This window comes from Rana temporaria, chromosome 9 (assembly GCF_905171775.1).
Source record: "Rana temporaria chromosome 9, aRanTem1.1, whole genome shotgun sequence".
Lineage (NCBI taxonomy): Eukaryota > Metazoa > Chordata > Amphibia > Anura > Ranidae > Rana > Rana temporaria.
The window spans coordinates 129,247,388-129,262,879 of record NC_053497.1 but is presented as its reverse complement, the minus strand read 5'-3'; the positions used below and the strand labels follow the sequence as shown (position 1 = coordinate 129,262,879).

The window sequence follows — 15,492 nt, the reverse complement described above, 5'->3', positions numbered from 1 at the left end:
TGACAAATAATCCCTACAGGCAGCTACAACTGATTAGTTGGTAGTTGGTGGATTAGCTGTCCCGTGCCTGTATAATTACTGTATTGTGTTCCAATTAACATACATTTATAACTGGCTGCACTGTCTTGCCCTTAGCCTGGCTGCTGCTCTATTTGCCTCTATTTTGGGCTCTCCCAGGTCCTTAATGGCAGACTGTTTAGCATCACAATACATTCCTGTACCAGAAGATCTCCTTTGGATGTCTCCTATTTGGCCTGGCTAATGGCTGGATTTGTTATTTTTCCTTGCGGATGCTAGCACATATTCTCATACCTTTTTGTGGGGTAATCCATTCTTTAAAGAACTCTTGGCCCATCCAGATTCTACCTAGTAGATCTCTAAGGCCCCGTACACACCATAGAATCCATCCGCTGAAAAATCCCAGCAAATGGGTTTCAGCGCATAGATCCTATGGTGTGTACACTCCAGCGGATCTGTTTCCGCGGATATTTCTCCCCTGGGATGGATTCCAGCAGATCGAATATTTGCTGACATGCCAAACAAATCCATCTGCTGGAATCCATCCCAACGGATGGATCCGCTGGTCTGTATAGACTCACCAGATCCATCCGTCCGAAGGGATCCCCCGCATGCGTCGTAATGATTCGACGCATGCGTGGAATTCCTTATATGACAGCGTCGCGCACGTCGCCGCGTCATAATCGTGGCGACGGCGTGACACCTCATCGCCAGAGGATTTCGGCGCGGATTTCAATGCGATGGTGAGTACACTCCATCGCATTAAAATCTGCTGAAATCCTCGAGAGGATTTATCTGCGGAAACGGTCCGCTGGACCGTATCCGCGGATAAATCCTCCCGTGTGTATGGGGCCTAAGGGAAAGGGAATTACCCATATTGGGCAGTTATTTGTTGCAAAAAAAAGCAAGTTATACCTGGAATAACATTTTTGGTCTGATATACTAATGCATATTTATGAGGGAGTGAACAGCCAATGTACTTATAGACACACATTCATTGTACCCCTGAAAATGTTTTTGAGGCATCATCATAGTGATACCGTAACTTTCAATGTATTAGCTCCAGACAAACACAGTCAATAAGATACAAAACAGGCCCTGAATAGTGTTGCTCACGAATATTCGCATTGCGAATATTCGACTCGAATATAGCATATTCGAGAAATCGCGCTATATTTCGAATTTCGCAGTGAATATTCGCAATTCCGAATATTCGCATTTTTTCAATTTGATTTTTAAAACAGATCACATCCTATCGACGTCTAAAAGCATTGCTGGTATGATTAGAGACCCTGGGCCGAGTAGCTAAGCTGAGGCGATCCTTTTTATGTTGCCAAATTGAAAAAAAAAAATTGCGATTTTTCGCTATTGCGAATGCGAAAATGATTGCGAATTTTCGATAACTGTGGTAGGAGAACTCTGATTGTCTCTGATGCAAAAGGGGGGGCTTTGTGTATGTGTATGTTATGAATATTTGTATGTTTGATATTATTATTTTTTGTAAGAAGGAAAAAATTGCGCATACCTTAAAAAAGGGGAGAATACAGCAGCAACTCAAAAATGTTATACAACATAAATTAATACAAGACAGAAAATGGAGTCGCTCTACAAGAATAAAAAATATGTCTAGTGACAAGACATGTGGGCAAATTATAAAATAAGCAAGCGCAAATAACTTGTGAAATACACAGTGAAACAAATATATAAAGAAATATAGTCCCAATAATAGAAAAATAATCTTTCATAAAAATGTCTTTGATATGTGAAGTGAAAAAAAGTCCAAAGCATGCAGCATGAACGTGTTCAATCTTCAAGGTGTTTGATTGACAAATGGCTGTGACAGATGGATAGAGTAAAGAATCACCACCAATGCAAAACACTTTTTATTTTCTATTGTAAAATATCACGAATATTCTGAGCCAATCAGAGTACTCCTTCCGCATTTCCCGAATATTCGCAATTATTTTGTATTGTAAAATATCAAGAATATTCTGAGCCAATCAGAGTGCTCCTTCCGCATTTGCCGAATATTCGCAATTATTTTGTATTGTAAAATATCAAGAATATTCTGAGCCAATCAGAGTGCTCCTTCTGCATTTGCCGAATATTCGCAATTATTTTGTATTGTAAAATATCAAGAATATTCTGAGCCAATCAGAGTGCTCCTTCCGCATTTGCCGAATATTCGCAATTATTTTGTATTGTAAAATATCACGAATATTCTGAGCCAATCAGAGTGCTCCTACAGCATTTGTCGAAATTGCGCAATAAATATCGCATTCGCATTTTGCGATATTTCGATAAAATATCACGAATATTCTGAGCCAATCAGAGTGCTCCTACCGCAGTTATCAAAAAATCGCAATTATTTTCGCATTCGCAATAGCGAAAAATCGCAATCATTTAATTTCGATAAAATATCACGAATATTCGAATTTAGCGAATATATCTCGAATATTCGAATATATATTCGAGATATATCGCGAAATCGAATATGGCATATTCTGCTCAACACTAGCCCTGAACCTCTAATATGCACTCCAAGAACGTTCCTCCTCCTGGTAATCGGATGTATGTGTAGGTGCTGGGCTCACAATCAGATTTACTTACAGCTCTCTGAATGTGCTAACAGACAGAATCTCTGCTCCCTGGGAGGTCTTGGAAGCTGATGCTTGAATTAAAGTGGCCTCCACACGATGGTTGTTGATTTTCAGATAATTACACTCAGAGGCCACGGACAGTAGGTACCACTTCCCTGCAAACTGATTATACAGACAAAAATAATTAGAGGACTCTCCAGATTAATACAAAGTAAACAATGTGCAGAATTCTTGGCAAATGGAGATGTTTGCTACAAATGTTACTATTTTTTAAATTCCAAGTAAAGTACATACGGCTCCTAAAGCGCCCCTACCCATTGAAATCAATGGGCAGCACCACCAAACAGGTTAAAAGCGCTCCGCTAGTGGGCGAATCGCGCCGCAAAAACAACGGTAAAGAGCCGCTAAAAATAGCGACGCTTTACCACCTACGCCCCCGCGCTGGCAGTGTGAAAGTAGCCTAACAGTATTAGCACTCAAATGCACGTTTCGTGTTTTGTGGCGAATTTATCACGTTTTAGAATCATTGGCAGAATCACGCAATTCTGGCAGTGATTCTAGAACATCCAGATGTGAATCAGAAAAGTCACGAATTCTGCACCTACTGGCTGTAGAACAACGCTGTGAGGCTTTACTCTCATATATAAAGAAATTATGTCATTACCATTAAGGTCTTATTCACACTGGTGCACTTTTGCAATGCTAAAAAGCACCTTTCCAGTGTCTTCTTTAAATCCTATGTAACTTTTCAGAGTACTGTGGTGCAGGTGCACTGCATTTTTAAAAGTCAAGCATGCTGCATCTTTGGTGTCCGGTTTCAAAACACAAAACGCATCTCCTATTGAAAATCAATGGGAACATCGAAAACTTTTGGTGCTTTTGGTACTTTTTTTGAGTTGCGTATCAATTTTTTGTCAGATACTGATTTTAAGTCTTAGCTGCATTGAACAACAATACAGTATATTGACCACTTAAGGACCGCCTCCTGCAGATATACGTTGGCAGAATGGCACGGCTGGGCACAAGCAAGTACCTGTACGACCTCTTTAGGTGCCCGTGACCGCGGGACCCGCGGACCTGATCGCCGCCGGAGTCCCGCAATCGGTCCCCGGAGCTGAAGAACGGGGAGAGCTGTGTGTAAACACAGCTTCCCCGTTCTTCACAGTGGCAGCATCATTGATCGTGCGTTCCCTGATATAGGGAAACACGATCAATGACGTCACACGTCCAACCCCGCCCCGCCCCCTACAGTTAGAAACACATATGAGGTCACACTTAACCCCTTCAGTGCCCCCTAGTGGTTAATTTCCAAACTGCAATTGTCATTTTCACAGTAAACAATGCATTTTTATAGCATTTTTTGCTGTGAAAATGACAATGGTCCCAAAAATGTGTCAAAATTATGATGTGTCCGCCATAATGTCGCAGTCACAAAAAAAAATCGCTGATCGCCGCCATTAGTAGTAAAAACATTTTTTTATAAAAATGCAATAAAACTATCTCCTATTTTGTAAACGCTATAAATTTTGCGCAAACCGATAAACGCTTATTGCGATTTTTTTTTACCAAAAATAGGTAGAAGAATACTTATCGGCCTAAACTGAGGAAAAACAATTTTTTTTTATATATTTTTGTGGGGTATTTATTATAGCAAAAAGTAAGCAGAGGTGATCAAATACCACCAAAAGAAAGCTCTATTTGTGGGAAAAAAATTTGTTTGGGAGCCACGTCGCACGATCGCCCAATTGTCAGTTAAAGCGACACGGTGCCGAATCAAGGTCCGGGTCTTAAGTGGTTAAAATTGTATTCTATATACATCAAATTAAATGAGTGATGTTAGTACAATCAAATATTAGATGCATACAAACCTCAGTCCTTTGCTTTGAGCGTAGATGTAACCCATTTTAAACATTTGTGTATGTCTTGGCCCCCACATTGTCAATGCATTTTGCAGTGGTGCTGCGCTTGGTCAGGACTGGGCTCTTTACGAATACATGATGTGGTCAGGTTGTCTAATATATTCATTTCACAGCAGGGATATCATAAAAAATGTTGATAGGTACGTATCAGTCACAAAAACTTTTAGGGGGGCTTTACACACCAAGGAGTTCCCCATGTTTAGCCTGGCTTGTGGTTGGGTCTCTAAATAGAATCATATCGCACCACTCTGGAGTTCCTGTCTTCTTGTGTGCCCTCACCACCGCTTGTCCACCATTTGTGCACAATTACATCCTGCTGAGGACCTCTCTGGGGAGAGCAATTGATACAATCTACATTGGTCAAGGTTGATGGTACATCTCTCTCGATCAGGATCGTGGCATTATATACATCTGTTTGGGGGCTCCCTCCATAGGCCAGGCAAGGGGCTAAACCTGGGGAACTCCTTAGTGTGTAAAGTCCCTCTTCAAATCGTTATGACTGATTTGCACCCATATTACATATATGATATCCCTTCGGTGAGATGGGACAGCATTGTGTCAAAAATACACATCATGTTTTTAAAAAAGCCCACTCCTAAATAAGCGGCATTACTGAGAAACGCGTTGACAATATGGGTGCCAAGACCCACAACAGTGTGGATGGTGTCAACAACAGTGGCGGTACCAGTTGAGCAGTGCATGTGTAGGCAGGGCAGAGATTGGTGCAGTGGAAGGTGTTAGTAGTTTTTTTTTTTTTTTTTTACAATTTTGGTTGTTATTTTTCTTTTTTCTTTTATATAGTTTTTTTAGAAGCTCAGTTGGGGGAGTTTGGTGAAATATGTACTGAGCGGCTTCCTGTTCATTCACAAACTGAACCATAGTAAACGGTTAACTGTGCTTCGGTTATGAATAAACACAATGAGTGATCTGTACTGATCACTCTTTGGGCCAGATCCACAAAGAAGTTACGCTGGCGTATCTATTGATACACAGCGTAACTTCTAGTTTGCTCTGGCGTATCTTTGTTTTGTATCCACAAAACAAGATACGCTTGAAGCTGGGCTAGATCTGACTGGCGTACGTCTTAGTACGCCGTCGGATCTAAGGTGCATATTTACGCTGGCCGCTAGGTGGCGTTTCCATCGATTTCTGCGTTGAGTATGCAAATTAGCTAGATACGGCGATCCACGAACGTACGTCCGGCCCAGCGCATTTTTTTACGTGGTCTCCGTAAGGCTTTTTTTCGGCGTATAGTTACCCGTGCTATATGAGGCGTATCCTATGTTAAGTATGGACGTCGTTCCCGCGTCGAATTTTGAAAATTTTACGTCGTTTGCGTAAGTCGTTCGCGAATAGGGCTTTGCGTAGAATGACGTTCACGTTGTAAGCATTGGCCTGTTGCGGGTTAATTTTGAGCATGCTCACTGGTATACCCCCACGGACGGCGCATGCGCCGTTCAGAAAAAACGCCATTTACGTCAGGTCAAGACGTATTACCATAAAGCACGCCCCCATCTCATCCATTTGAATTGCTCGCCCTTACGCCGACACAGTTACACTACGCCGCCATAACTTACGGCGCAAATTCTTTGAGAATATGGGAAATACGATGTAAGTTACGGCGGCGTAGTGTATCTGAGATACACTACGCCGGCCGTAAAGAAGCGCCGCGCTTCGTGGATCTGGCCCTTTGTGTTTATTCAGAATAGAAAGATGCCGGTAAATGACATATTTAATCTGCCTCTTCCCCTGCTATCCATCCTGAAACATCCCCCTTGTGTGCCCACAGCAGCATTCAACAGGAGAGGAGAGGAAGGAAGCTGTCAGCGCTGCAGGGGATATCTGCACCACAGGCCTATGGCCAGGAGCTAGAATATGAAAGAATAGAAATATGGCAACTGTCATTGCTTATCATAAATGCTGGTCACAACTTGGTGTCTGATCTGGAACAAACATGCCTAGTCCTTGTCAGGATTTACACAAGGCTGAGGAAAGACTAGTATGTACTGCTAAGAAGGGGACTATTAAAGTAAACCTTGATGCACCAAGGACAGGCTGTGACATAATCAGCCTGCCGCTTTGCCTCATCAGAAGAAGCGTTGTATTCATTCATAGAATACAAACTGCATTTAGAAAAGTTCACACTGTAAATCGCACAGGAACCACACTGCATTCCTGTGCAATTCACATGTGATTCAGCGCGGTGCGATTTGAGCTCATTCATTTTCAATAGGCTCAAACCGCACCACATCACACTGAAAACATGCATGCACCTTTTTGTAGAGCCCCGCTGCAAACGGATTAAATGGTCGTTTTGTAACAATGCGATCCGATGCAAGCAAATGCACTGTTTGGATCTGTTTGGGGGAGTCGTTAAGATTGCACTGACCCCCGCTTTGGATTGCAAGGCCAGTGCGATTTGAATGTGCTGTTTGCGGTATTTCCCACACTGCAATAGTGTGAACCTAGGCTTAAAGAGGATCTTTACACTAAAAAGAAAAGTCAGCAGCTACAAATAATGTAACTGTTGATTGACTTTAAATATAAGGACACCTACCTGTTCAAATATCCAGTACTGTCCTCACCCAGGTCGGTTCTTCAACGGTCTTCAGGTCACCGTCACTGGCTTGTTTTAGTGTGGGATGCCGGCTGCGATTCCATGCGGCTTCACAGCTGGCTTCCCACTGCGCATGCATGAGCCGCGCTGCACGTTGTGAATAATTCTGTAGCCTTCTGGGACCTGTGACTTGTCCCAAAAAGCTGCAGACAAAGAGAGGGGAGCTGAGCTTCTGCTCAGATAGCCTAGGCGATCCAAGCGGAAGTGGGAGTGGGTCCCCCCCCCCCAAAAAAAAAAATGATTTCAACTTTAAACGCTTAAGGCATGCCGCACGCCTATTAACGTCAACAGTTGGCACGGATGGGCAAATGGGCGTATATATAAAAAAACATTTTTTTATATATTTTTAGGGGATATTTTTTATAGCAAAAAGTAAAACATTTTTTTCAAAATTGGCGCTCTATTTTTGTTTACAGCGCAAAAAATTAAAACCGTAGAGGTGAACAAATACCACCAAAAGAAAGCTCTATTTATGGGAAAAAAGGGACATAAATTTTGTTCGGGAGCCACGTCGCACGACCTCACAATTGTCAGTTAAAACAACGCAGTGCCGAATTGCAAAAAGTGGCCTGGTCTTTGGCCAGCCTAATGGTCCGGGGCTTAAGTGGTTAAATTCAGGATTGTGAGTGTGAATAGGGTCTATCTATCTGATGTCTGGGATTGGCTAAGCCCTTTTCTTGTTTCCTGCACACAGAATTGTTTGTTGCACAGGACCAGGATCCTTCTTTTCACAAAAGTGACAGTCATTCTCAGTTTAGTGCGATTTGAAAACTAGTCATATGGCTGAAATAAAGATCCTTAGAGTTAAAGCTTTGGGAGTTGTTTACAATCTAACATGCTGTAACAGATTTGCTTAGCCAGCGCTCTTACCTTGTTGATGTCAAAGTTGGCCACATTCTGTATCTTATCAAACGGATTTTGCGGTGGCGGTTTCTTGTTCCGTTGCCCCCATGCCAAAGGGGTACTGAGGATCACGAGAAAGAGGGCAACTTTTGGGGGAGACATGACTCTCAGGTGTCTCAACAAGTATCTTAAATGGTTTAGATGGAGCAGACCAAGCAAAGACCTCTGGTGGGGGTGTATTGACTTTGGACAATAGCAGTTGTGTACATTGCTTGTGTTTGCTGGCTGGTTGGGTAATCTTTATCTATGGGGCTTGCTGGAAATGACAAGTCTGTTTTCATTATGTCCTCCAGAGGGTCCAAAGGGTCAATTTTAGGAATTTCTGTCTGACTGGTGGCAAAGGAAGTCACAAAGACCCTGAATATATCAAGAATATGTGATGGGTTAATAATGTTATGAGTAAAAGTATACTAAATTGCAAAGAGAAACATGAATTCCAGGTATGGCAAGTTTTACATCAGCTGGGACCAATAGGGGGGTTAATAGTACCCCAGTACTGATTGATATTATTGCGTCCACTAATACCAGTGCTGGGGGTTCTTACTTTGTCTGCTGATACTACAGTATTGTTGGGGGATATTATTGCATCCACTGACACCAATGTTAGCAGTTATTCTTGTGTTATTTTTGTGCTCTTATGTAAGGGGGGGGGGACTCCAAAGTAAGCGGGACAGTGGGCCCCTATATAGGGGGGGGGGACTCCTATGTAAGGAGATGCCAATGTAACTAGGCACTCTGATGAAATCTGGGGGATTATGATGTAATGGTGGACGCCTATGTATTTGGGGGGGGGACTCCAAAGTAAGCGGGGATAGTGGACCCCTATATAGGGGGGGGGACTCTTATGTAAGGAGATGCCAATGTAACTAGGCACTCTGATGAAATCTGGGGGATTATGATGTAATGGTGGACGCCTATGTATTGGGGGGGGGGGGACTCCAATGTAAGGAGAATTTCTATATAAGTGGGTCTCCTATGTAAGAGGGGACTCTGATGTAAGGAGAACTCCTATGTAAGAGGAAGGAATCTGATGTAATGTGGGGGCTGGGGGGGGGACTTCTACTTCTATGTAAGGTGGAACTCTGATGTAAGAGGGAGACAGAGGTTTTCTACCTAAGGAGGGGACTCTGATGTAAGGGGGACCTTCTAGGTCAGGGGGTAAATCCAGTGTTAAGAGGATTGCTATGTAATATAAGGATGGACTCCTATGTAAGGGGGGACTCTGATGTAAAGGGCAAGGGACTCCTATGTAAGTGGGGAACAGTGGACATCCATATAAGGGGGAACTTCCTTGTAAGGAGAGACTCCTATGTAAGGGGAGATTCTGATGAGGGGGCTCCAATGTAAGGGAGGGATTTTGATGTAAAAGGGACTCTGAAATAAGGGAAGGCTCTGAGGTAAGGGGGGACTCTGTTGGTAGGAGGATTCCCTATATAAGGGGAGTCTTTGTAAAAGGGAACCATGTGTAAGAGGGACACACTGATGTAGGGGGGACTCCTGTGTAAGGAAGGACTCCAGTGTATGGATGATTCCCACATAAAGGGGGGACTGCTTTGTATAGAGGGACTCCAATGAATAGATGATTCCTACATAAAAGGGCGGGGGTGGGGGGGCTTCTATGTAAGGAGAGGATTCTGATGTAAAAGGAAATACCTATGTAAAAGGGAGACATCAATGGAAGTGCAAAACGGTGAACTCATATTTAAGTGAGATGCCTATGTAAGGGTGGCACCTACAAAAGGTGGGGGGAACTCTGATGCAAGAGGGGACAGTAGACTCCTCTCTAACAGGGGACTAAACTGTAAGTGAGGAACAGTGGACTTCTATCTATGGGGGTACACCAATGTAAGTGGGGCACTTTTATGTAAGGAGGTCTTCTATGTAATATGTGGACTGTGGTGTAAGGAGGACTCTGTGTTAGGGGGAAGCTAAGGTAAAGAAGAATATTGAACTCCTTTGTAAGGGGACTCTGATGTACGGGTTGCCTTTGATGTAAGAGGGGTCTCCAATATAAGGTTTCTAAGTAGTCACAGACAGTTTTATAAAGTTTTTCTTTAATGTGGACTGGAAAGCATATTTGATGGAAACGTTTTATTTATAATAATTGTGCGGAGTGTTGTACATGTTTATTAGAGCGAGTTCCATTTACCCATACTCCTTCATGTTCCTATAATCCTTCATACGCTATACTCCTGCATGCTCCCATACTTCTTCATACCCCTTCATACTCCCACATGGTCCTATAATCCATACTCCTTCGTGCTTCCATACTCTGTCATACTCCTATATTCCTTTATGCACTCATACCCCTCCATACTCCGTCATGCTCCTTCATACTGCTTACACCTTCATGCTCCCATACTCCGTCATGCTCCTTCATGCTACTTTAATCCTTTATACTCCCATACTCCTTCTTGCTCCCATACACCCACCGCTCCATAGAAAATCATGGAGGTTTCTGATTGGGTCCACCAGAAAAACGTACATGGTGAGCCTAATCAGAACGTCCGTGTGAAAGGGGCCATACTACTTGATATTTTCATGCTCCCATACTCATTCATATTACCATATTCCTTCATGCTCCTATACTCCTTCATACCCCGTCATGCTCTTATACTACTTCATACTCCAGACTCTTTTATGGTCCCATACTCCTTCACACTGCTTATACCTTCATGCTCCTATAATCCTTCATGCTCCCATACTCCATCATACTCCTATAATCCTTTATACATACTCCTTCATGCTCCCATACGCTTTCATACTCCCATATTCCTTTATACTCCCATACTCCTTCATGCTCCCATACCTCTTCATGCTCCTATACGCTTTCATACTCCCATATTTCTTTATACTCCCATACTCCTTCATGCTCACATACACCCACCGCTCCATAGAAAAGCATGGAGGTTTCCGATTGGGTCCACCTGAAAAACGGACAGGTGAGCCTAATCAGAATGTCCGTGTGAAAGGGGCCATACTACTTGATACTTTCATGCTCCCATACTCCTTCATATTACCATATTCCTTCATGCTTCTATACTCCTTCATACTCCCATACCCCTTCATGCTCAATACTCCTTTATACTCTTATAATCCTTCATGCTCCCATACTCCTTCATCCGCCAATACTCCATCATCAGCCCATACTCCGTCATACTCCTTCTTGCTCCCATACCCCATACTCCTATAATCTTTTATACTCCTATATTCTTTCATGCTCCCATACTCCGTCATACACCTTCATACTCCCATACTCCATATTCCTATACCCCTTCACGCTCTTATACTCCTTCATTCTCCAGAATGCTCCATAGTCCCATACTCCTTCATGTTCCCTACTCCTTCATGCTCCCATACCCCTTTGTGCTTCTATAGCAAGGTCCCGGACCTCCAAAGGCCTAATGGTGACCTCCAGAGTTAGGGAGTGTTGACATCCGTCTTTGTAGAGTGGGTTACAAGGCATGGTGGGTGTAATGTAAGATGGAGTGATGGGCGCCTGACACTTTTTGAATACAAAAGAGATTTATCGTCTCTTAAAAGAACAGTGGGAGAGAGGGTTAGGGCCAGGACACGCTTAAGTAGATGCAATTGTAATTGGCAGACTCTGAGACTTCTATAGGTAGACAGCTATACAGTGGAAGGCCTCCAGCCAGATACCACTTTTGTATAGGTAGGACCTCTGTCTCCTATGGAAACAAATCTTGTAACAGTCACTACCGTTAGTATTTAACTATTGGTAACTCGCATAGTTCTCCTCGCACTCTACAGTCTCTCACTGTAGATCTTCACTCACCGAGCTCCCAGTCTCTCACTCTCAGACCCAATCGCCACTGAAGCCCCGGAGCTCCTCCACTTCTATAACTCGCTATCTTACTCAAGCATCACCCCCGTTTCCCTGCTGGGTCCCATACTCCTTCATGCTGCCATACTCCTTTATGCTGCCATACTCCTTTATGCTCCCATAATCCTTCATGTTCCCATACTCCTTCATGTTCCCATACTCCTTCATGTTCCCATACTCTTTCATGTTCCCATACTCCTTCATGTTCCCATACTTCTTCATGTTCCCATACTCTTTCATGTTCCCATACTCCTTCATGTTCCCATACTCCTTCATGTTCCCATACTCCTTCATGCTCCCATACTCCTTCATGCTCCCATACTCCTTCATGCTCCCATACTCCTTCATGCTCCCATACTCCTTCATGCTCCCATACTCCTTCATGCTCCTATACTCCTTCATGCTCCCATACTCCTTCATGCTCCCATACTCCTTCATGCTCCCATACTCCTTCATGCTCCCATACTCCTTCATGCTGCCATACTCCGTCGTGCTCCCATACTCCGTCGTGCTCCCATACTCCGTCGTGCTCCCATACTCCGTCGTGCTCCCATACTCCTTCGTGCTCCCATACTCCTTCGTGCTGCCATACTCCTTCGTGCTCCCATACTCCTTCGTGCTCCCATACTCCTTCGTGCTCCCATACTCCTTCGTGCTCCCATACTCCTTCGTGCTCCCATACTCCTTCGTGCTCCCATACTCCTTCGTGCTCCCATACTCCTTCGTGCTCCCATACTCCTTCGTGCTGCCATACTCCTTCGTGCTCCCATACTCCTTCGTGCTCCCATACTCCTTCGTGCTGCCATACTCCTTCGTGCTGCCATACTCCTTCGTGCTGCCATACTCCTTCGTGCTGCCATACTCCTTCGTGCTCCCATACTCCTTCGTGCTCCCATACTCCTTCGTGCTCCCATACTCCTTCGTGCTCCCATACTCCTTCGTGCTGCCATACTCCTTTGTGCTCCCATACTCCTTCGTGCTCCCATACTCCTTCGTGCTGCCATACTCCTTTGTGCTCCCATACTCCTTCGTGCTCCCATACTCCTTCGTGCTCCCATACTCCTTCGTGCTGCCATACTCCTTCGTGCTGCCATACTCCTTCGTGCTCCCATACTCCTTCGTGCTCCCATACTCCTTCGTGCTCCCATACTCCTTCGTGCTCCCATACTCCTTCGTGCTCCCATACTCCTTCGTGCTCCCATACTCCTTCGTGCTCCCATACTCCTTCGTGCTCCCATACTCCTTCGTGCTGCCATACTCCTTCGTGCTGCCATACTCCTTCGTGCTGCCATACTCCTTCGTGCTGCCATACTCCTTCGTGCTCCCATACTCCTTCGTGCTCCCATACTCCTTCGTGCTCCCATACTCCTTCGTGCTGCCATACTCCTTCGTGCTGCCATACTCCTTCGTGCTGCCATACTCCTTCGTGCTGCCATACTCCTTCGTGCTGCCATACTCCGTCGTGCTGCCATACTCCGTCGTGCTCCCATACTCCTTCGTGCTGCCATACTCCTTCGTGCTGCCATACTCCTTCGTGCTGCCATACTCCTTCGTGCTGCCATACTCCTTCGTGCTGCCATACTCCTTCGTGCTGCCATACTCCTTCGTGCTGCCATACTCCTTCGTGCTGCCATACTCCTTCGTGCTGCCATACTCCTTCGTGCTGCCATACTCCTTCGTGCTGCCATACTCCTTCGTGCTGCCATACTCCTTCGTGCTCCCATACTCCTTCGTGCTGCCATACTCCTTCGTGCTGCCATACTCCTTCGTGCTGCCATACTCCTTTGTGCTGCCATACTCCTTCGTGCTCCCATACTCCTTCGTGCTCCCATACTCCTTCGTGCTCCCATACTCCTTCGTGCTGCCATACTCCTTCGTGCTCCCATACTCCTTCGTGCTCCCATACTCCTTCGTGCTCCCATACTCCTTCGTGCTCCCATACTCCTTCGTGCTGCCATACTCCTTCGTGCTGCCATACTCCTTCGTGCTGCCATACTCCTTCGTGCTGCCATACTCCTTCGTGCTGCCATACTCCTTCGTGCTGCCATACTCCTTCGTGCTGCCATACTCCTTCGTGCTGCCATACTCCTTCGTGTTGCCATACTCCTTCGTGCTCCCATACTCTTTTGTGCTGCCATACTCCTTCGTGCTGCCATACTCCTTCGTGCTGCCATACTCCTTCGTGCTGCCATACTCCTTCGTGCTGCCATACTCTTTCGTGCTCCCATACTCTTTTGTGCTCCCATACTCCTTCGTGCTCCCATACTCCGTCATGCTCCCATATACCCACCGCTCCATAGAGAAGAATGAAGGTGAAAAATGGACAGGTGAACCCGATCAGAACGTCCGTGTGAAAGGGGCCATACTACTTTATTCTCCCACGCTCCCATACTCCTTCAATACCTTCCCACTGTTTGCACATCCACCATTCAGCGTATATTACTGTGTGTGCAAGCATGGCACTTGATTGTTGAGTTTGTTTTTTGGTAGGGGGTGTATTCTGATGTTTGTAATACCTTAAAATGTACAGGAAGAGAGTTGGCAAATATCCAGCTGATCCTGGGAGTCACATTGGCCAGGATTCATCCGCTTTATTATAAAATATGCCCCACAGCACTACATTTTCCAGTATCGGTGCAGTACCGCCTCTCGCCCTGCGGGTGGCAGCAGCGTACAGAAGTCTGCAGTGCTGAGCTCAGCGTGCCGCACAGCCAGTGCTCAGCTCCGAGTCCATATTTGTCAACGTACGACTCTCCACCCCCCTTCACAAAGACGGGACGTAACCATAGAGAGAGGACAGGGCGGGGCAGAGCGGCCGGGGTCATAGAGAAGGAGCAGGGAGAGGTGGGACGATCCGGAAGTGGAGGTGAGATCTGAGTACGGTGCTGGAGGTTCCAGAATTACCGGGACGGGAGGGGTGGATGGAGGAGAGATGGCAGTCCAATACAACAGGGGAAGGGGCACTGCTCTCACTACTGTACACTGACACCCCTACTGTACACTGACATCTCTACTGTACACTGACATCTCTACTGTACAATGACATCTCCACAGAACATTCACTGACACCCCTACTGTACACTGACATCACTACAGAACATTCACTGACACCCCTAGTGTACACTGACATCTCCACAGAACATTCACTGACACCCCTACTATACAGAACATTCACTGACACCCCTACTATACAGAACATTCACTGACACCCCTACTATACACTGACATCACTACAGAACATTCACTGACACCCCTACTGTACACTGACATCACTACAGAACATTCACTGACACCCCTACTGTACACTGACATCACTACAGAACATTCACTGACACCTCTACTGTACACTGACATCTCTACAGAACATTCACTGACACCCCTAGTGTACACTGACATCTCCACAGAACATTCACTGACACCTCTACTATACAGAACATTCACTGACACCCCTACTATACACTGACATCACTACAGAACATTCACTGACACCCCTACTGTACACTGACATCACTACAGAACATTCACTGACACCCCTACTGTACACTGACATCACTACAGAACATTCACTGACACCTCTACTGTACACTGACA

General features: G+C 45.1%; 2 protein-coding genes across 2 annotated transcripts in view; one reads left to right on the top strand and one right to left on the bottom strand.

Moving 5' to 3' along the window:
• Positions 1–8,285, bottom strand: part of C8G (complement C8 gamma chain) — a 29,762-nt gene extending 21,477 nt beyond the window's left edge. Inside the window, exons 1-2 of the mRNA XM_040324494.1 lie at positions 8,025–8,285; positions 2,629–2,780 (exon numbers count right to left, since the gene is read on the bottom strand). Of these exons, the coding sequence (XP_040180428.1) occupies positions 2,629–2,780; positions 8,025–8,159 (287 nt within the window). The 5' untranslated portion in view covers positions 8,160–8,285. The remainder of the gene's footprint in view (positions 1–2,628; positions 2,781–8,024) is intronic.
• Positions 8,286–14,662: 6,377 nt separating this feature from the next.
• FBXW5 (F-box and WD repeat domain containing 5) overlaps positions 14,663–15,492 on the top strand; it is a 72,981-nt gene continuing 72,151 nt past the window's right edge. Inside the window, exon 1 of the mRNA XM_040324493.1 lies at positions 14,663–14,767. The gene's annotated coding sequence lies outside the window, so the exon portion shown is untranslated. The remainder of the gene's footprint in view (positions 14,768–15,492) is intronic.